Source organism: Labrus bergylta, chromosome 16 (genome assembly GCF_963930695.1).
Source record: "Labrus bergylta chromosome 16, fLabBer1.1, whole genome shotgun sequence".
In the NCBI taxonomy this organism is placed as follows: domain Eukaryota; kingdom Metazoa; phylum Chordata; class Actinopteri; order Labriformes; family Labridae; genus Labrus; species Labrus bergylta.
The window spans coordinates 498,238-520,737 of NC_089210.1; the positions used below are offsets into that span (position 1 = coordinate 498,238).

The 22,500-nt window shown below is 43.1% G+C and overlaps 3 protein-coding genes across 6 annotated transcripts in view; all 3 read right to left on the reverse strand.

Annotated features, from left to right (window-relative positions):
• The window catches only part of gucy2ca (guanylate cyclase 2Ca), a 23,539-nt gene extending 19,702 nt beyond the window's left edge, over positions 1 to 3,837 (reverse strand). Inside the window, exons 1-2 of one of the 3 annotated variants that reach the window (XR_010668882.1) lie at positions 2,602 to 3,837; positions 141 to 253 (exon numbers count right to left, since the gene is read on the reverse strand). Coding sequence is in view for 2 of the 3 variants with exons in the window: in XM_065964863.1 (XP_065820935.1) it covers positions 141 to 253; positions 2,602 to 2,812 (324 nt within the window). In the remaining variant the exon portion in view is untranslated. The remainder of the gene's footprint in view (positions 1 to 140; positions 254 to 2,601) is intronic. The other 2 variants (XM_065964863.1, XM_065964862.1) reach the window with 2 other exon arrangements.
• A 1,753-nt stretch (positions 3,838 to 5,590) lies between these two features.
• Positions 5,591 to 17,364, reverse strand: LOC110002309 (GTPase IMAP family member 7-like). Its single transcript, XM_020657899.3, has 3 exons — positions 17,307 to 17,364; positions 16,955 to 17,192; positions 5,591 to 7,200 (listed from the first exon to the last, which is right to left on the reverse strand). Exons 2-3 carry the CDS (start codon positions 16,986 to 16,988, stop codon positions 6,179 to 6,181), a joined length of 1,056 nt encoding a protein of 351 aa, XP_020513555.1. The 5' UTR covers positions 16,989 to 17,192; positions 17,307 to 17,364; the 3' UTR covers positions 5,591 to 6,178.
• Positions 17,365 to 17,764: 400 nt separating this feature from the next.
• The window catches only part of LOC110002310 (ankyrin repeat and fibronectin type-III domain-containing protein 1), a 15,319-nt gene continuing 10,583 nt past the window's right edge, over positions 17,765 to 22,500 (reverse strand). For both annotated transcript variants that reach the window (XM_020657900.3, XM_065964861.1), the window contains 7 exons: positions 22,288 to 22,402; positions 22,041 to 22,207; positions 21,749 to 21,926; positions 21,062 to 21,224; positions 20,823 to 20,989; positions 20,147 to 20,351; positions 17,765 to 19,642 (listed from right to left, as the gene is read on the reverse strand). In XM_020657900.3, coding sequence (XP_020513556.1) covers positions 18,774 to 19,642; positions 20,147 to 20,351; positions 20,823 to 20,989; positions 21,062 to 21,224; positions 21,749 to 21,926; positions 22,041 to 22,207; positions 22,288 to 22,402 — 1,864 coding nt within the window. In that variant the 3' untranslated portion in view covers positions 17,765 to 18,773. The remainder of the gene's footprint in view (positions 19,643 to 20,146; positions 20,352 to 20,822; positions 20,990 to 21,061; positions 21,225 to 21,748; positions 21,927 to 22,040; positions 22,208 to 22,287; positions 22,403 to 22,500) is intronic.

The following is a 22,500-nucleotide window of genomic DNA, read 5'->3' on the forward strand; positions in this document are numbered from 1 at the left end:
TCTGCTGCTAGAGAAAGAGAGACACTTAATGAAAGAGGGCGGAGCTGGAGAGGAGACACCGGAGGTGAAAAGGAGCTCTAGATGTGATATTTCAAAAAGTCTAGAATGTATTTAACGTCTCCTCTGTGGAGCACACCTACATGCAGCTTCTTGAGAATGGCCACGCCCTCACAGGTGCTGCTCCCACAGCCTTGCCGGTTGTACATGTTGGTGCTGAAGCCATTGTAGTTTGCCGTCAGAGAGAAACTTAAATCTGGAGTCATGGAGAGAAGATAAGAGTCTGTGGGTTACTGAGATTCATTAACCTGACGTTATCACACACAGGTGTAAATTCTAAACATCATAGAGAGCTGTCTCCCCCCCCCCCCCCCCTCTCTAGAGTGGATGCTCACTCAGGTCACCATGTGGTGGACTCTGAAGCTTCAGTGTTTATCCAGCTCTGCATGGGTCTGTAAACCTTTCTGTGTTCTAACCTCTCTCCATTTTTCAAAAGCATCTCCAATATTGATCCTAGTTTGAGCACGTTTCTGCTCGTGGAGCTTATTAGAAACATGCAGAGGCTTTTTAGGTCGGGTACAATCACTTCTATCTGAACCACTTCTCTTGACCGCTTCCATCGCTGCAACACCTGTTGACCTGATAACTGCTCTCATATCTGACAAACAGAGGGGCGTCCAGAACGGCTGTGTGTGGGGGGATCTTAAAAGCGCCTACCTTCTCTGGTCCAAACAAATCCAGAGCATTCAGGAGCAGAATCTAAAGTTAGAAGGAGGACATACTGGCTGCCTTAACATATTGTAGAAAGCTCTCTGGATGTTAGTGTGGATGAAATGGATTGTGCAATAAATAAAAACAAAGTCTGACATAAAAAATAACAAGTCTGCTTTCTGATTTTAAATGTTTGAATTCTTTATCCTTTAAGATCCATTTTTTAGTCGAAGATCACCAAAATGTTTCACACATCAATCCTTTTTAGATCCTACGAGTTTGAAAACCATCAAATCTCTTTTTTTATTTATTTTAATTTAATTTATGTAACCTTCATGCAGCCGGGTCAGTCCCACTGAAATCAGAGACTCCAACCACTAAAGCACTCAAACTGATGCAGGACACATTAACATAACCAGAAAATAATAATCAAATCCATCTATTATCTCCAGAGAGCAGGTCACACACTCATTTGTGTAGCAGTCATCTTTGTAGTTCTGTGTTTACTCTTGTTTACGCGACGTCAAGATTCACTCTTCAATTTCCCTTTAAAGGACCTGGGTCTGAAGTTTCCGTCTGTCTCTAAGATACTTGTTTTTCTGTAGATTAAATCATTAGACAGAGTTAGGTAAAGACGGGGGTAAGGTAAAGATGGGGGTTAGGGTTAGGTAAAGACATGGGTAAAGTAAAGACGCGGGTTAGGTAAAGACGGGGGTTAGGTAAAGACGGGGGTTAGGTAAAGACGGGGGTTAGGTAAAGACACGGGTAAAGTAAAGACATGGGTAAAGTAAAGACGGGGGTTAAGTAAAGACGGGGGTTAGGTAAAGACGGGGGTTAGGTAAAGACGGGGATTAGGGTTAGGTAAAGATGGGGGTTAGGTAAAGACACGGGTAAAGTAAAGACGGGGGTTAGGTAAAGACGGGGGTTAGGTAAAGACGGGGATTAGGGTTAGGTAAAGAGGGGGATTAGGTAAAGATGGGGATTAGGGTTAGGTAAAGAGGGGGATTAGGTAAAGATGGGGATTAGGGTTAGGTAAAGACACGGCTAAAGTAAAGACGCGGGTTAGGTAAAGACGGGGGTTAGGTAAAGACGGGGATTAGGGTTAGGTAAAGAGGGGGGTTAGGTAAAGAGGGGGGTTAGGTAAAGAGGGGGGTTAGGTAAAGACGGGGATTAGGGTTAGGTAAAGACGGGGGTTAGGTAAAGACGGGGATTAGGGTTAGGTAAAGAGGGGGGTTAGATAAAGACGGGGGTTAGGTAAAGATGGGGATTAGGGTTAGGTAAAGAGGGGGGTTAGGTAAAGAGGGGGGTTAGGGTTAGGTAAAGACGGGGGTTAGGTAAAGAGGGGGGTTAGGTAAAGAGGGGGGTTAGGTAAAGACGGGGATTAGGGTTAGGTAAAGACGGGGGTTAGGTAAAGACGGGGATTAGGGTTAGGTAAAGAGGGGGGTTAGATAAAGACGGGGGTTAGGTAAAGATGGGGATTAGGGTTAGGTAAAGAGGGGGGTTAGATAAAGACGGGGGTTAGGTAAAGATGGGGATTAGGGTTAGGTAAAGAGGGGGGTTAGGTAAAGAGGGGGGTTAGGGTTAGGTAAAGACGGGGGTTAGGTAAAGACGGGGATTAGGGTTAGGTAAAGAGGGGGGTTAGATAAAGACGGGGGTTAGGTAAAGATGGGGATTAGGGTTAGGTAAAGAGGGGGGTTAGGTAAAGAGGGGGGTTAGGGTTAGGTAAAGACGGGGGTTAGGTAAAGACGGGGATTAGGGTTAGGTAAAGAGGGGGGTTAGATAAAGACGGGGGTTAGGTAAAGATGGGGATTAGGGTTAGGTAAAGAGGGGGGTTAGGTAAAGAGGGGGGTTAGGTAAAGACGGGGGTTAGGGTTAGGAAGTGTCATTCTGTACTGTTTTTTTCGTTCTCCAGTCGGTCCGCCTCGATGGCTCGTTCTACGGCCAGCTGTACAAACGGTCGACTCCACTCGTGTGTGTTGTCCTCCAGCAGCACCACGTTCAGGGTGAAGTTACGCTTCGAGGACAAACACTCGTCCAGCATCTTGTTGGCGACCACTGCCGTCATCAACACCCCCAGGAGGGGTAGAGAGACCGGGCTGTGCATGTTGATCCTTCAGACGTTCCCTGGTCCCGTTAGAGTGAATGTGTCCGCTCCACAGTTTCTACATGTCAGAAATCTGAGATCTCAGTGTGTTGAGGTGAAGAAGAAGATCTGAAAGGGTTTACATCGATCCTCTGGATCCTCTTCACCCGAGACTGAAAACAGACGGGCCTCTTGTGTGACTCACCGTCCAACATCCAGGTCTAAATAAATCCTTAGTCTTCAATCTGCTTTCTTAAAGTCTGATAAAGAACTGTGTTAACCCTGATGAAACTCCTGGAACAACAAAGAATCCGTTCAGAAACACAGATTTTGAACAAGCCTCTGGTCCAGAGGAAGCCTGAGATCGATAAGCGTCCGGTTGGTACGGGCTGGTCTGCCTGTCCTCGTCTGCAAGTTAATGAACAACTGTGATCAGTGACCGTGTGAGCCACAGTCACAGAGGGAGGGCGGGGCTCCCACACTGCACCTGGACTAACACCTGCACACACACACACCAGCTGATACATCCCTCCTCCATGTCTGTAAACAGTGAGGGTTATGATCTCCACATTTCACTTCCTGTCTCATTTACAGGTTTTAATTTCTGCAGCGAGCGCCTGTCCCACATCAGCAGAAAAAGAAAGCATCTTCTCTGGCTGTCGATTGCAGAATAATCGTAGACATGACGATAACTCTGCTTGAATCAGTGCCGTGTTTAGTGGTGGAAACTTGTGGTTTAGAGTGGAGGCGGGGGAGCTTTCATGGCGAGAGGGACAAAGGTAAAGGAGGCCATAAAAGTGAAGGCTTGTGTGCAGCTGATAAATATCGTCTGCTATAAAAGCAGGGCAGATTAAGACCATAAAAGTCTGTCCAAACTGCTCGTAAACCAGTGTCAACACAATCCCAGAAAAAACAGCTTCAAACCCTGAAGAGACCAGACCACACAAGACTCAAACACGGACGTTTGTTTAACCCTGCCATCAAAAGACCCTCAAGTTAAAGCTTGGGGAATGTTCAAGCAGTGATCAGAGTACTGACCCCCGTTATGCCCCCCTTTAGAACATGCAACCACAACATGGACTAACCGCCAGACACAGCATCCAAACTTACCGTGGTTCTGCTGCATCACTCCGGGTTTGGGGCATTGAAAGAATCTCTCTCTCCCACAGAAGGGGTGGGGGGGTGAGCTAATCACACCTATTTGGTTTTTTGAACCAGGCTGTAAACATGTTCATCTCTGCTGTAAAAACAGGCTTTTTAGAATGGGTGTGTATGTGACTTCCTGTGTTTCTGCAGCCGCCTCTAGTGGACACTCCAGGAACTGCAGGATTTTACACTTTAGCTTCAGCTTCATTTATCAAGACCTGAGGTTGCTGCTTACTTTTGAACTTATTTGATACCATGGCAACAAAAATATAATTTCTTGTTTTCAGTTATCAATAAATGCATGCAATCTTCCGCAAACAAAATTTAACCAGCCTCTAGTGGACACTTGAGGAACTGCAGGACTTTGCAACTTCAGCATCGGCTTCATTCTTCAACACTGGAAGTTGCTGCTTGGGTTTTCTGTGACGTGACACTTAGACTCATCTAGGACAGTTATTAGAAAGTCTCTCTGAGGCAGGCGCATTGTACCTGTCCCCACACTTTTTACTGGTCAAATTAGATTAATTAAGGGACATTTCAACCAATCATAGCCGTTCGATTAACCCACCAGGCCAGAGAGGATTTTACAGTTGAAGCACGGTTAAGTTACGTGCGTTCATAAACGAGCTTTAGAACACCCACACTTTTAAAATTGCGGCTCCATCCCCTGCTCTGAGGTTGTTAGGGTCTTGTGCCTGAGTTAAGTTGTAAAATATCCAGGTCCTAATGTCCGTAAGGCACGCTGCTAGTTTACATGACTGATTAGTGTCATAAGGGTTAACTGACACGTATAGTTGAGTATCATTTGCATAACGATGAACATTTATGGAGTCTTTCCTCATAGCGTTACCCGGAGGAAGCAAATATAAGGTAAAGAGAATCGGTCCGATCACTGAACCTTGTGGAACTCCATGGCGGACTTCATGGTAAATGGACTTGAGCTTATAAAGCGCTTTTCTAGTCTTCTGACTACTCAAAGCGCTTTTACACTGCATGTCACACCTACACACTCACACCCTGATGGTAGTGATCACTATGTAGTATCATCTATCAGAAGTAACTAATCACATTCATACACCACCACTGAAGCAGCGGGTGTCTTGCCCAAGGACACATCGGATATGTTGCCCAGCTGGGGAACCCTCAAACCCTTGACCTTCCGGTTGAGAGGCGACGACTCTACCCACTGTGCCACAGCCGCCCCTTTACATTATCATGATTATGTAATTATGACATGAGAAGCCATGTTTACATGAAATATGTTGAAGTGAATATGAATTAGCTTTCTCATGTTGCTCTGTCGTCGAGCTAAAGCTAAACCAACACAACAAACATGATTCATCCCATTTGGCTCCTGTTAAAACACTTCCAATAAAAGCTTCAGTCTTTCCCCGACTGTGGTTCCTCCTTCCTCTCGGCCTCCCGCCTGTCCGTCCAGGTTGTAAAGGTGTTAAACAAACAGACAGGTATGACGCTGACATAGCTCTGTCGGCCCGGGCTGAGCAGTAATTTAGACCCGTTACACTTTAATGTGAAGAGTCTTTCCATCTCACACTCCCTGTTTTGTTTTGTTTTTTTATCAGGAGGAGGAAACGGTAAAGTGTTGAAGGAAAGGTACTCTGTGTTTTATTATCCCGTCCTGAACACTGAGAGCACGTCTGTCCCCTCCACATGGATAACAGGGCTGTTTTATTGGTGACATTTAACTCAACTTACTGAGCACCATAACAGACAGGTGATCATACAGGACACACACACACACACACACACACACACACACACACACACACACACACACACACACACACACACACACACACACACACACACACACACACACACACACACACACACACACACACACACACACACACACACACACACACACACACACACTTCTTCAGATCCAGTAAAACTACAAACAGTTTGAGGCGTCGTCCACAGGTAGGCAACATTTTCTCGCTTTTCCTCAGCGACGACCATTTCATTTAAAAAGTTGTCCCACCAACCCAAAGTCTGACCGGGTTTTGTTCAAAACCTCAGATGGTGGGGGCGGGGTTTGTGTGGTGGGAGTGTTGTATGAAGCAGCAGTGACCTCCGTCGTCCAATAAGGTGTCTCTGCTCGTCAACATAGTGGGAGAGTAACTGTGTGTGTATGTGTGAGCATGTAAAAAGTCCCGTTATCATATCGAAGTGTAAAATTCTGGTTCTGTGACAACGCTGATGAGGTGTGAGTGATTCTCAGTGCAGGAACGTTTTCCTGTGTTTGTATAACACCTTGCTGCCCTCTCTGACGGCTCCGCCCACCGCCTTTGCAGCTGAGCAGACGGAGAGCGGTGAAGCTGCCAGAGCTGCAGCCCTCTCGACCACCTTCGCCTTCTTCACGGCTTTCCCTTTCCCTTTGTCCTTCCCCATGATCCCGGCGCCCTCCGCTGCTCCTTTCCCCAGCGCCGTCAGCAGCTCGCACCAGAAAAGTTTCTCCTCCCTTTTCCTTGCCTCCTCCTCCTCCCTCCTCGTCTCCTCTCCTTGCTTCTCTTTGGCTCCACCTTCCCTCTGTGGTGACTCCACCTTGTGTCCTAAATCTCCCAGAATCCTCTGTTGCACATTCCTGATGGCCGTCTTGGCGTCCTTGTACATCTCGTTGCTATAGCAACCGCCTCCGTTGCTCTCCAGCATCCTGTGTATCTTCTCCAGCAGCTGCGTGACCTGCTGTGAGCGCTCGGTTGTTTTGTCCTGCTGGCTGTTCTCGAAGACGTGATGACCCCCCCGGCAGCTGCTGACAAACTCTGACAGCTCATCGCTCGTCTCCAGGAAGTCCTGGATGGGTTTACCTCCTAGGTGGTCTCCCCAGGTGAACAGGACCACGGTGAACCTGGTGACTCCAGGTCCAAACGTCGCTCTGATCCACTCCAGGGCGTCTCTCTCCTCGGAGGTGAACCTACCGGGCCGCAGCGTCACCAGGAAGACATGAGGACCCGGAGAGGACAGGACCACACAGCGCCCCACCTCGGACAGGACCTCCTGAGGGGGCAGGTGTGTGTTGAAGAACCCCGGAGTGTCGATCACAGAGACGCTCCGTCCGTCTACTGTCCCAGTCTGCTTCTCGCACAGCTGGGTGACAGAGCACGGCGAGACATCCACCCGGAAGGCGGACCTGCCCAGGATGGTGTTACCTGAGGAGCTCCTTCCTGATCCTGTCCTCCCCAACAGCACCATCCTCAGGGCTTCTTCAGGCTCGGATGAGAAGGGCGGAGCTTCACAGGCTGAGGAAGAATTTCAAACACATGAATCATTATTCTGCAGGATTATTGTCTCACATATATAATAGATGGTCCACATGTGGTTATCAGCCTTCAGGGGACAGACGTGACGCAGACCTGATTTCAAACCTGTGAGAACAGGGTTAGGGTTAGACCGCGCCCACCTGTCAATCAGGTCAGCTACACGCCTTATTGTGAATAACTCTTATCCTTCATCAAATCAAAACTGATGAGTCATCAAAACATTCACCCCCCGTACAGTGTGTGTCCATCCAGACATGAGCTAATCACACCTATTTGGTTTTTTGAACCAGGCTGTAAACATGTTCATCTCTGCTGTAAAAACAGGCTTTTTAGAATGGGTGTGTATGTGACTTCCTGTGCTTCTGCAGCCGGCCTCTAGTGGACACTCCAGGAACTGCAGGATTTTTACACTTCAGCATCGGCTTCATTGCTGCTTTGTATGGTATCATTTCAAAGGGGACCATCTTGGCTTTCATTCAAGTCCAATTGTAAATTTGACCAACAAGGTAACTGTGGCTCTTCTAATAGTCGATGACGCACATTTTCCACAGTTTTCACTGAAAATGTAATTCTCTTTTAGCCCTGCGACATCGAGAAACATCTCTGGTCTGGCCCGTGGACTAACTATAAGTAGTAGAGGAACAAACCCCCAAAAAAGGCTTTCGTTTTCGAGATACCCCTACCCGAGGTAGAACAAAGCACGACCATATTTTTTCATAACTTGAACATGTCTAGTTTATGAAACGGATTGTTGTATAAAAATATTTTACTGCAAAATAACTTTTTTTGGATGTTTTATGCATCTTACCAAAAAACGAAAATAGGTCAAATTAGGGCTTCTCCAAAAGGGACAGCTCTAGCCTTATCACATGTATCTCTGGGAATCAGAATCAGAACTTCACCACATTTGGACAGGATGTTCACAGATAGTTATTAGTTACAATTATGCAAAGTTTTTATCAATACCATTTTCAATTTTTGAATTTTTCACACTTAAACACACATGTAGTTTAGGCGGAAATTGAAAATTGAAACAAAAATTCAAAAGGTCTGTATATCAAAGTCTGTCATTTTTTAAGTAAGGACACCAAACATTAAAATATGTCATTTGTATCTTCTTTAGACTGTTATCTCAACATAAAAACAAGTTATTTGACTTTTCACTTGACCCTATGCTGTCACCAGCCCCTGACAGGAAACTAGTGCAGCCAGGATTTCAGGGCGACCTGGTACAATGGGGCCCTATGGATGTGTATGTGGGAGGAGGTGGCCACAAACAATAGATTAAGACTTAACAACAACACACAATATAATTGTATTCTGTAATATATATATATATAATGAAACATTTTATAGTTATTCCTAATACACTTTGTCTCATATTTTCTATCTTACATATGATTTATATGATGACACTCAGAGTCAACCCGCTGCTTTCAACAATATTGTCACCGATGACATTGTTTCTATTTCATTCTAAAAAATTAAAGCATTGTCTTGCCATCAGTTGTGAAATATTAATGAATTAATTAAAAAACAGTATTAATATATATAACCTTGAGTTCTTAGAAATTAAATATACTTCATATAGTCTATTTGTTTATCGGCTATACAGCCTGTTGTAGTTTTTTTGATGTATTTCAGTCATATAAAGATGGTGTGTAGTCACCATATCTCCTGCTTTTAAGATGAACCCTAGTTACTCCAGAGGATATACTGGATGAAGGGATAGTTTTTATAATACCCTAAGTATGATAAAGCGTTTAAAAACGCTACAATAGCTATTTTTGTTGAATGATTTATCAGGCAACCAATGAAGCTGGGATACAAAACAATTCTTATGATGGCGTAAATGTGTGTAAGGTAAATTAGGATAACAATCATGCAAACATGTTTATAAAAAACTTCTTTATACACTTATTTTACCTCATTATATATAATGACATTTGAGTTTTAAATGCTAATTACAAAGGATGAATTTCCACTTAAGACAATATGGCTGTGAACCTGAGAGCTTAACAACTAAAAACTTTTGTGTCACACTAAGCATCCCCTGGAGATAAAGTTTGACCTCTAATCTCTTCGCTGATCTTGTCCTGTGCTTGTGTAAGTTGTGTTTACTGATGAAAAATCTCCTTCTGTCAAGTTTGAACCGTCAAATATATCCCTAACTCTGAATCTTGGCTGTAGAAAATGACACCAACCCGCTGAAAGCAGTAATGAATAAGAATAACTTCACAGAAGAAAATATATTCTATCTTAAGGTCTTGTTTGCTTTTGTAAACCATTTCACGATATCAGTATAAGTGAGCTCCATAACCAACCAAAACAATCCTCCCAGGAGCTTTAAGAAAACAACTGCTGTAGAAAATAACCATTAACAAAGTCAACCAACCAAACAAAGATAACACAACCAAATCAAGACACCATAACTAAATTAAGACACCACAACCAAAGACAACACAACCAAATCAAGACAACATAACCAAATTAAGACAACATAACCAAATCAAGACAACATAACCAAATCAAGACAACCAAATCAAGGCACCACAAAAAAATCAAGACACCACAACCAAAGACAACACAACCAAAGACACCACAACCAAAGACAACACAACCAAAGACAACACAACCAAATCAAGACACCACAACCAAAGACACCACAACCAAAGACAACATAATCAAATCAAGACACCACAACCAAAGACAACACAACCAAAGACAACACAACCAAAGACACCACAACCAAAGACAACATAATCAAATCAAGACACCACAACCAAAGACAACACAACCAAAGACACCACAACCAAAGACAACATAATCAAATCAAGACACCACAACCAAAGACAACACAACCAAATCAAGACACCACAACCAAAGACAACACAACCAAATCAAGACAACACAACCAAAGACAACACAACCAAATCAAGACAACACAACCAAATCAAGACAACACAACCAAAGACAACACAACCAAATCAAGACACCACAACCAAAGACAACACAACCAAATCAAGGCACCCCAACCAAATCAAGACACCACAACCAAAGACAACACAACCAAATCAAGGCACCACAACCAAAGACAACACAACCAAAGACAACACAACCAAATCAAGACACCACAACCAAATCAAGGCACCCCAACCAAATCAAGACACCACAACCAAAGACAACACAACCAAATCAAGACAACACAACCAAAGACAACACAACCAAATCAAGGCACCCCAACCAAATCAAGACACCACAACCAAAGACAACACAACCAAATCAAGGCACCCCAACCACATCAAGACACCACAACCAAAGACAACACAACCAAAGACGACACAACCAAATCAAGACACCACAACCAAAGACAACACAACCAAATCAAGACAACATAATCAAATCAAGACACCACAACCAAAGACAACACAACCAAATCAAGACACCACAACCAAAGACAACACAACCAAATCAAGACACCACAACCAAAGACAACACAACCAAATCAAGACACCACAACCAAAGACAACACAACCAAAGACAACACAACCAAATCAAGACAACACAACCAAAGACAACACAACCAAATCAAGACACCACAACCAAAGACAACACAACCAAATCAAGACACCACAACCAAAGACAACACAACCAAATCAAGGCACCCCAACCAAATCAAGACACCACAACCAAAGACAACACAACCAAATCAAGACAACACAACCAAAGACAACACAACCAAATCAAGGCACCCCAACCAAATCAAGACACCACAACCAAAGACAACACAACCAAAGACAACACAACCAAATCAAGACAACACAACCAAAGACAACACAACCAAATCAAGACACCACAACCAAAGACAACACAACCAAAGACAACACAACCAAATCAAGACACCACAACCAAAGACAACACAACCAAATCAAGACACCACAACCAAAGACAACACAACCAAAGACAACACAACCAAATCAAGACACCACAACCAAAGACAACACAACCAAATCAAGACACCACAACCAAAGACAACACAACCAAAGACAACACAACCAAATCAAGTCACCACAACCAAAGACAACAACCAAATCAAGACACCACAACCAAAGACAACACAACCAAAGACAACACAACCAAATCAAGACACCACAACCAAAGACAACACAACCAAATCAAGACACCACAACCAAAGACAACACAACCAAATCAAGACACCACAACCAAAGACAACACAACCAAATCAAGGCACCACAACCAAAGACAACACAACCAAATCAAGACAACACAACCAAATCAAGACACCACAACCAAAGACAACACAACCAAATCAAGACACCACAACCAAAGACAACACAACCAAATCAAGACACCACAACCAAAGACAACACAACCAAAGACAACACAACCAAAGACAACACAACCAAATCAAGACACCACAACCAAAGACAACACAACCAAAGACAACACAACCAAATCAAGACACCACAACCAAAGACAACACAACCAAATCAAGACACCACAACCAAAGACAACACAACCAAAGACAACACAACCAAATCAAGACACCACAACCAAAGACAACAACCAAATCAAGACACCACAACCAAAGACAACACAACCAAAGACAACACAACCAAAGACAACACAACCAAATCAAGACACCACAACCAAAGACAACAACCAAATCAAGACACCACAACCAAAGACAACACAACCAAAGACAACACAACCAAATCAAGACACCACAACCAAAGACAACACAACCAAAGACAACACAACCAAATCAAGACACCACAACCAAAGACAACAACCAAATCAAGACACCACAACCAAAGACAACACAACCAAAGACAACACAACCAAATCAAGACACCACAACCAAAGACAACACAACCAAATCAAGACACCACAACCAAAGACAACACAACCAAATCAAGACACCACAACCAAAGACAACACAACCAAATCAAGACACCACAACCAAAGACAACACAACCAAAGACAACACAACCAAATCAAGACACCACAACCAAAGACAACACAACCAAATCAAGACACCACAACCAAAGACAACAACCAAATCAAGACACCACAACCAAAGACAACACAACCAAAGACAACACAACCAAATCAAGACACCACAACCAAAGACAACACAACCAAAGACAACACAACCAAATCAAGACACCACAACCAAAGACAACAACCAAATCAAGACACCACAACCAAAGACAACACAACCAAAGACAACACAACCAAATCAAGACACCACAACCAAAGACAACACAACCAAATCAAGACACCACAACCAAAGACAACACAACCAAATCAAGACAACACAACCAAATCAAGACACCACAACCAAATCAAGACAACACAACCAAATCAAGACACCACAACCAAAGACAACACAACCAAATCAAGACACCACAACCAAAGACAACACAACCAAATCAAGACACCACAACCAAAGACAACACAACCAAAGACAACACAGCCAAATCAAGACACCACAACCAAAGACAACACAACCAAAGACAACACAACCAAATCAAGACACCACAACCAAAGACAACACAACCAAATCAAGACACCACAACCAAAGACAACACAACCAAATCAAGACACCACAACCAAAGACAACACAACCAAAGACAACACAACCAAATCAAGACACCACAACCAAAGACAACACAACCAAAGACAACACAACCAAATCAAGACACCACAACCAAAGACAACACAACCAAATCAAGACACCACAACCAAAGACAACACAACCAAATCAAGACACCACAACCAAAGACAACACAACCAAATCAAGACACCACAACCAAAGACAACACAACCAAAGACAACACAACCAAATCAAGACAACACAACCAAAGACAACACAACCAAATCAAGACACCACAACCAAAGACAACACAACCAAATCAAGGCACCACAACCAAAGACAACACAACCAAAGACAACACAACCAAATCAAGACACCACAATCAAAGACAACACAACCAAATCAAGACAACATAATCAAATCAAGACACCACAACCAAATCAAGACACTACAACCAAATCAAGACACCACAACCAAAGACAGCACAACCAAATCAAGACACCACAACCAAAGACAGCACAACCAAATCAAGACACCACAACCAAAGACAGCACAACCAAATCAAGACACCACAACCAAAGACAACACAACCAAATCAAGACACCACAACCAAAGACAACACAACCAAATCAAGACACCACAACCAAATCAAGACACCACAACCAAATCAAGACACCACAAACAAATCAAGACACCACAACCAAATCAAGACAACATAACCAAATCAAGACAACATAACCAAATCAAGACACCACAACCAAATCAAGACAACATAACCAAATCAAGACAACATAACCAAATCAAGACACCACAACCAAATCAAGACACCACAGCCAAATCAAGACATCACAACCAAAGACACCACAACCAAATCAAGACAACATAAACTAATTATTATTGATGATGATGGTAATGATGATGATTTTTTGTTTGATAACCATGAATTTAAGATGGTTTCTATACTGATTGAGCTCCCAAGAACAGCTGTCAATGTTGTGCTTTGCCTCTGTGCACTGCCTGTAAGCATTAGTGTCCGATCTGACTTAAAGCTGTTCATTTGCACTTACTGACATCGTTTTTCTCCTCTCTAGATCCTCGCTTTTGTTTTACTTAATCTCTAATGTACGTTGCTTTGGATAAAAGTGTCTGCTAAATAAATTGTAGAATTGTAGAAATACATTCAACACAATCAAATACAGCAAAATAAAGGCAAGGCAAAAAAAGTAGACAATACTGACACAATAACCACATGCAGCCAATACATCAAAATGCAAGGAAAAGGCATTAACATCTACAGGCAATCTAGCCACAGACAATAGAACATAGCTTAATGTATTTTTAAACAAAAAAGTTGTGTGTTTGGTTATATGTTGTCATTTGTCTTAGAATAGATTATATAAATGGAGAATCTGAAGGGGGCTATTATCTTTGGAGGCAGGGCAATGTTGATCAGACGCTAAATGCTCATCAGACTAAAGCCAGTGGGTGTACAATTGATTTTGATGCCCGCGTAAGGTTTTTCCATCTGCAATCTTTTCTATTGATGATCTAGTTATGGTGTCTTGATTTGGTTGTGATGTCTTGATTTGGTCGTGTTGTCTTGATTTAGTTGTGGTGTCCTGATTTGGTTGTGGTGTCTTGATTAGTTTGTGATGTCTTGATTTGGTTGTGTTGTCTTGATTTGGTTGTGTTGTCTTGATTTAGTTGTGTTGTCTTGATTTGTTTGTGATGTCTTGATTTGGTTGTGATGTCTTGGTTTGGTTGTGTTGTCTTGATTTGGTTGTGTTGTCTTGATTTAGTTGTGTTGTCTTGATTTGTTTGTGATGTCTTGATTTGGTTGTGATGTCTTGATTTGGTTGTGTTGTCTTGATTTGGTTGTGTTGTCTTGATTTAGTTGTGTTGTCTTGATTTGTTTGTGATGTCTTGATTTGGTTGTGATGTCTTGGTTTGGTTGTGATGTCTTGATTTGGTTGTGTTGTCTTGATTTGTTTGTGATGTCTTGATTTGGTTGTGATGTCTTGATTTGGTTGTGTTGTCTTGATTTGTTTGTGATGTCTTGATTTGTTTGTGATGTCTTGATTTGGTTGTGTTGTCTTGATTTGTTTGTGATGTCTTGATTTGTTTGTGATGTCTTGATTTGTTTGTGATGTCTTGATTTGTTTGTGATGTCTTGATTTGTTTGTGATGTCTTGATTTGGTTGTGTTGTCTTGATTTGGTTGTGTTGTCTTGATTTGTTTGTGATGTCTTGATTTGTTTGTGATGTCTTGATTTGGTTGTGATGTCTTGATTTTTTTGTGATGTTTGGTTGGTTGACTTTGTTGATGGTTATTTTCTGCAGCAATTGTTTTCTTAAAGCTCCTGTGAGATAAGAGGTCAAACTTTGTCTCCAGGGGATGCTTAGTGTGACACAAAGGTTTGTAGTTGCAAGGTGTTAAGCTCTCAGGTTCACAGTCATTTTTTCTAAAAGTGGAAATCATCCTTTGTAATTAAAATCAAATGTCATTATATATAATGAGGTAAAATAAATGTATAAAGAAGTTTTTTATAAACATGTCTGCATGATTGTTATCCTAATTTACCTTACACACATTTACGCCATCATAAGAATTGTTTTGTATCCCAGCTTCATTGGTTGCCTGATAAATCATTCAACAAAAATAGCTATTGTAGCGTTTTTAAATGCTTTATCATACTTAGGGTATTATAAACACTATCCCTTCATCCAGTGTATCCTCTGGAGTAACTAGGGTTCATCTTAAAAGCAGGAGATATGGTGACTACACACCATCTTTATATGACTGAAATACATTAAAAAAACTACAACAGGCTGTATAGCCGATAAACAAATAGACTATATGAAGTATATTTAATTTCTAAGAACTCAAGGTTATATATATCAATACTGTTTTTTAATTAATTCATTAATATTTCACAACTGATGGCAAGACAATGCTTTAATTTTTTAGAATGAAATAGAAACAATGTCATAGGTGACAATATTGTTGAAAGCAGCGGGTTGACTCTGAGTGTCATCATATAAATCATATGTAAGATAGAAAATATGAGACAAAATGTATTAGGAATAACTATAAAATGTTTCATTATATATATATATATTACAGAATACAATTATATTGTGTGTTGTTGTTAAGTCTTAATCTATTGTTTGTGGCCACCTCCTCCCACATACACATCCATAGGGCCCCATTGTACCAGGTCGCCCTGAAATCCTGGCTGCACTAGTTTCCTGTCAGGGGCTGGTGACAGCATAGGGTCAAGTGAAAAGTCAAATAACTTGTTTTTATGTTGAGATAACAGTCTAAAGAAGATACAAATGACATATTTTAATGTTTGGTGTCCTTACTTAAAAAATGACAGACTTTGATATACAGACCTTTTGAATTTTTGTTTCAATTTTCAATTTCCGCCTAAACTACATGTGTGTTTAAGTGTGAAAAATTCAAAAATTGAAAATGGTATTGATAAAAACTTTGCATAATTGTAACTAATAACTATCTGTGAACATCCTGTCCAAATGTGGTGAAGTTCTGATTCTGATTCCCAGAGATACATGTGATAAGGCTAGAGCTGTCCCTTTTGGAGAAGCCCTAATTTGACCTATTTTCGTTTTTTGGTAAGATGCATAAAACATCCAAAAAAAGTTATTTTGCAGTAAAATATTTTTATACAACAATCCGTTTCATAAACTAGACATGTTCAAGTTATGAAAAAATATGGTCGTGCTTTGTTCTACCTCGGGTAGGGGTCTCTCAACTTTAGGGGCCCAATTTCCTCTACTAAAGGTAAAGATTTAATGGATGTGGAATAATAATCAGAAGATTGATGATGTAGACACTTTCCTTTTTCTGTGCATCTGACACCTAAAAATACATTCTTCCAAAATAAAACACCATGTCATGAATGAAATCACCACAACTCCTTTACTGTTCGGCATTACCAAAATAAAAGCACCAGAGTTTCAGGACATTTATTACAAGAACTACAATCTACCTCTGTTTCTGTCTGAAATAAATCATTTACAGGTAGGTAAGATTCATGGATGAGTTCAGTAGAAATGTCCTCAGTTACATGGGGAGATAAAACAGACTCACCTTGCTGTGACGCAGCACTTTCACTTGAAGACATCCTCAGAGGCGACACCAACCTGCCGGTTTGTCGGTGACTCAAATATTAGCAGGATGCTCAGGAGGAGGAGGAGGTTTGAGTGTTAAATCTGTGCCTTAGATAAGGTGAGGTGAGGTGTGCACCGACACCAAACTGCAGAGAAACAGCTCGTCAGCTCGGCTGCAAAACATGACAGTGCAGATTCTCCACAGGACGATTAAAACACTGAAATGAGAAAATCAGAGAGAAGTTATCATTTAAAAAAGTCCACCACCTCAAAGAACACTTCAATGAAACTGCTAGTTAGTTTTTTTTATGGCGGAAAAAAGCTGAAGTTACCTTTGGAGCTCGTGAGAGTCCAAATCAGCTGCATTCAGACCAAGGCGTGTAGTTCAACATTATGACCACTAGAGGGCAGTAAACGGCCATACTTGTATTTTACGTTATTTCACGTTAACTGTGACTTTAGACAAACACAGTTCTTCACATGAATGAATACTAAATGAAATAATAACCTCATATATATGATAAACAGGATATATCAGATATAACTCTGAACCTTCTCTGATCTGATACCTGTACAGGTGAGTTTGTGTAAAATCTGCAGTTTCTTGTTGTGACCACAAGAGGTCAGTAGCACCCCATAAATCTTTGTTGTTGAATTTAATAAACATGACAAAAAGCCTTAACACTTTTATTCCAGTTAGACTGCTCCCCCACCCTCCATCTTCTCCTCCTCCTTCTGTTTCTTACACAGGATGTAAAAGAAATGTACTAAATAAAAAACGACTTCAAAATAAAGTAAGGAACGATGAAGGACTCACAGGTTCTTTTTAATGAGATTTCCAACAACACAAATCTTGGCAGTTATGACACATAAACACTTTCTTTCATAATGACTTGTAATAATAATAATAATAATAATAATAATAATAATAATAATAATATGTGATATTAAATATATGATTTAATATGGTTTATCCACATGTTTATAAATACTTAAATTATTCTCTGACACATGCTTTAAAATATGTTTGTAATTCTATTATTTCACTTTTAAAATATAAACTGTTGGATTTTATTTTGACTGTTTGTACTGTCTTAAGCTGAGAGTACTTCCTGTCTGCTTTTATTTTGGATTTGGTTGCACTAATGTCCACTCTGGGATTTTTCTATGGAAAGTGGCTATGTTCGGGTTATTGCACTGACCGTGGTAACATTGGGATTTACGGGATAGAATTTGGCAAAAACTGGGATTTTTACGTTGGATAACAGGAGTCCAACTCATAAATGTGAATGTAACCAAATGTATATGTGCAGGTTGGACAGCATGGCAGAGTTTTCCTGCAACTTTTGGTAACAAAAACAATAAATCCCCCGATATCGTGTCGTGGACTTTTATATTTGTTGCTGTGAAATCGTTTGATTTTTTAGTTTAAACTCTGGTTTCATGAGGCTGGCCACCTAGAGTCAGCAGGATCATAAATACTGATCCTGTTCCGTCGTGAAATGCAAAACGTCTACAAAGTTAACCCTTTGTTTACCGGCTCCGACACGCAGCAGTTAGTGAAGTTATAAAAACTAACATTAGAGCTCGTCGCACACTGATGACGTACGCAGGCGCAACAAACTGACCGTTAAAAAAAAAAAAGAGCTATGGCTGCAGAAAAGTGTAACTACATGAAGAAGTCCTGTTGTTCAGTTTCTAAACGACACCTGAAGCTAGCTGCACAGGCCTCATGCTACAGGCTGCTGATTGGCTCTTAATGATGACTCATAAACAGTAGGCGGGTTCTTTAGCAGACATCAGGACGAGCTGTTGGAGGGTCTGTCCCACGCCACCTGGTTCCTCAGCGGGAAGCTCGCCGCCTGGTTTGGAGCGAGCCCGGTCTCTGTGTCCTCGGAAAGATGATCCCAGGTCACAACGTCAGCACGGGTCGAGTTGATGGTCGCTGGGTGTGTGTTGACATTCGGTGGGTGTGTGTTGGTGGTCGCTGGGTGTGTGTTGACATTCGGTGGGTGTGTGTTGGTGGTCGCTGGGTGTGTGTTGACATTCGGTGGGTGTGTGTTGGTGGTCGCTGGGTGTGTGTTGACGGTCTGAGACGTAGACAGATCTGGTTCTTTGCACATCGTGTTCTCACAGCATGTGCTGCTGCCGTTACAGTCCGGATCCTTGGCGCCATTCATCTCGTTTGACTCGCCGAGGTTGAAGAAGGCGTTGTTCTCTCCGATGCCCAGTCCAAAGCTCTCTAACATGTCCATCACTGAGGGCGTGGTCGGCCCGCTCAGGGTCTCCTCTTCAATGAGACTCAACGTGGGCAGAATGTCGACCAGCTCGGCCATCTCCATCGGTCGGATCACCTCCGTGATGCTGGGAGGAAAGACGTCGTCCTCGCTGAACGACACCTGAGTCTCCAAAACCGTGTAGCCCACGTCTAACTGAGCGACAGCAGCAGGCTCGAGGCCGGACTCGATCAACGCACTTGCGCAGCCTAACTCGGACTGCCCGATGCTCGTCAGGTCGACGGTGGACTGAGCGGCGATGTCTACAGGATACCCCCCCTTTGCAACGCCCTCCAGCACCAGCGCCGACTCTTCAGGGACCCCCGTGATTCCTGTGGGGGCGGAGACCTCAGTGGTGACGACGTTAGGGGGAGTACTGCTGACTGAACACTCTGAAATAGAAGAAATGAATTCACTGAACAAAAATATAAACTCAACAGCTTTTGTTCAAATCCAAGAAGACTTTCTCTGTTCAAAAACAAAACAGAGTCCCTCTGCACCTTTAAGAAAAAGCTAAAGACCCAGCTCTTTATGAATACCTACTAACTTAATGATGATGGTCTCCATATTATTGATGATGATGATGGTAATGACGATGGTTTTTGTTTGATAACGATGACTTATAAGACGGTTTCTATACTGATTAGAGCTCTCAAGAACTGCCCTCAATGTTGTGCTTTGCCTCTGGTCACTTCCTGTCAGCACCTGTGTGTCCAATCAGACTCAAAGCTGATCGTTTGCTCTTACTCACATTGTTCCCTTTTTTCTAGATCCTTGCTTGTGTTGTTCTTACTCTCTGATGTACGTCGCTTTGGATAAAAGAGTCTGATAAGTGAATTGTAGAAATGTAAACAGTGAGTCATATAAACGGCTGTTCTACCCCCTCATCATCGTACCTGAAACAGCTCTCTGTGCCGGAGTCCGATGAGGCCACGTCAGTCTGGCAGTCAAACTGTCCTCCTCCTCCTCGCCATCAGGTCGAGCAGGCGGGTCTCCTCCCATCACCAGGCCCAGAGGCACCGCCCCCACCCACTGCCTGGACCGCACGCACTGCAGACAGTCCATAATCCAGCGGGCGTCCCTCCACAGAGCGTCCAAACGCTGCAGATACAGAAGTGGACGCGGTCAACCCAGCGTGGTCGTGATGTCAGAGTTTGAAACCACGGCAACAAAAACAGAGAGGTCGTGTTTATGGGGTGAGAATGTGACAGGTTGGGATTCATGTGTTGGACTTTGGCAACTGGAAATGATGCGTTTGATGTTGGCAATGTTTGGAGTTGTCATTGACATCTGGATTCATTGTTGCAACATCTGGATTCATTGTTGCAACATCTGGATTCATTGTTGCAACATCTGGATTCATTGTTGCAACATCTGGATTCATGCATCAGATTTTGTCAACATTGGGACTCATGTTCTGGACATTAGCAGCGGTGGATTTGATGTATTGAACGTTGGTGATGTTTGTTTTGGATTCATGTGTTGATGTTGGGAATGTTTGTGTTTTGGATGTTTGGATGTTTTTCGAGCAGCTGCTGCAGACTCTGTCCCCCCCGCCCCGTGTCGTCTTACCTGGGTGAACTCTGTAACGTGGTTGAGGCGCTCTCGGGCCTCCTGCACCTCCTTGGTGTCCAGCGCCTCCCTTAGAGCCTGCTGGGCGAGGTGTGTGTCGAGCTCCAGCCGGACCCACGCCTGACAGTACTGAGTGACAAAGTCCCGCTCGTACGTCCAGAAGTGAACTGGAGAGAGAGACAGACTCAGAACACTTTCTCACAATCAGAGAGTTGTGTCTTCAGGACGTGTGCACCCACCCAGCTCAAAGATCTGCAGAGGCATGGTGAGCCCGGTCTCTTTGGTCCCCAGCAGAGGCCAGTAACTGGAGCTGAAGTCCTCACTGGGAGGAAGCAGCAGCAGCATGGACACTTTGTCTCCAAACTGAAGCAGCTCCCGAGTATACACTCCATACTGATAGGCCTGTTACACACACACACACACACACACACACACACACACACACACACACACACACACACAGAGAGAGACACAGAGACACAGAGACACACACACACACACAGAGAGAGACACAGAGACACACACACACACACACACACACACACACACACACACACAGAGACACAGAGACACATACACACACACACACACACACACACACACAGAGACACAGAGACACATACACACACACACAGAGACACAGACACATACACACACACACACACACACACACACACACACAGAGACACAGAGACACATACACACACACACAGAGACACAGACACATACACACACACACACACACACACACACACACACACAGAGACACAGAGACACATACACACACACACACAGAGACACAGACACAGACACACACACACACACACACACACACACACACACACACACACGTAAAAAGACATGAATACATGTTATATAAAAAGTCTGGAGGCGGGGCTTAAAGCAGGCTGTTTGACCAGTGTTACCCTGTAGAGGGGGATGTTGAGCTTGGTCAGCAGATGTGCGACGGCAGCTCTCAGAGACATGATAAACTCGGCCAACACGCCACTCTCCTTGGAGCCCTCGTCCTCGCCGCTCTGCAGGTTCTGAGCGCTGTCATTGGTTGTTGTGTAAACATGACTCTGAAGCCACTCCCACTCCTCTCTGTCACACAGTGAACAAAGCTGTAAAAAGCTGAACATGCACAGGCAGACGTTGGTCTGTAGATGAATGTTTACAAACATTTCTACTGACTCCGCCTCTGATGACCTCGGTTACCTGGACACGTGGGCGTTGTGTCGGACTCGTGTGTGGCACAGCAGGTTGGGTAACCTCCGCGGCACCAGGACTCGGATCTGCTCCACTGAGCTGCACAGTTTGAGGATGCCCACGTACAGGCCGGGCTGAGCCCACTGAGTGCTGTGACGGTGGAGGGACAGTTTCTCCTGGCGAGCAGAGGGAGAACGCCGCTGAGTTCAGAACTTACTCTCTCTCTCTTTTTGAACAATCAGAAAGCCGGGCTCACCTTCAGCTGCTCGTACAGCTGGTCCATGGCGGTGGGCTCGGGCAGCAGGGGAGTTCTGCTGCGGTTCTTTTCCAGACGGGCCAGAGGTAACCAGTGCAGCGGGGGGTCAGGGGGGCTGAAAGGAGACGAGACGGGAACACAAATGAAAGAGACGCTCGGATTTCAGCCTTGATGGAAGCAGCTTTGTGCACGTTAGCTTGATGTCGGGTTATA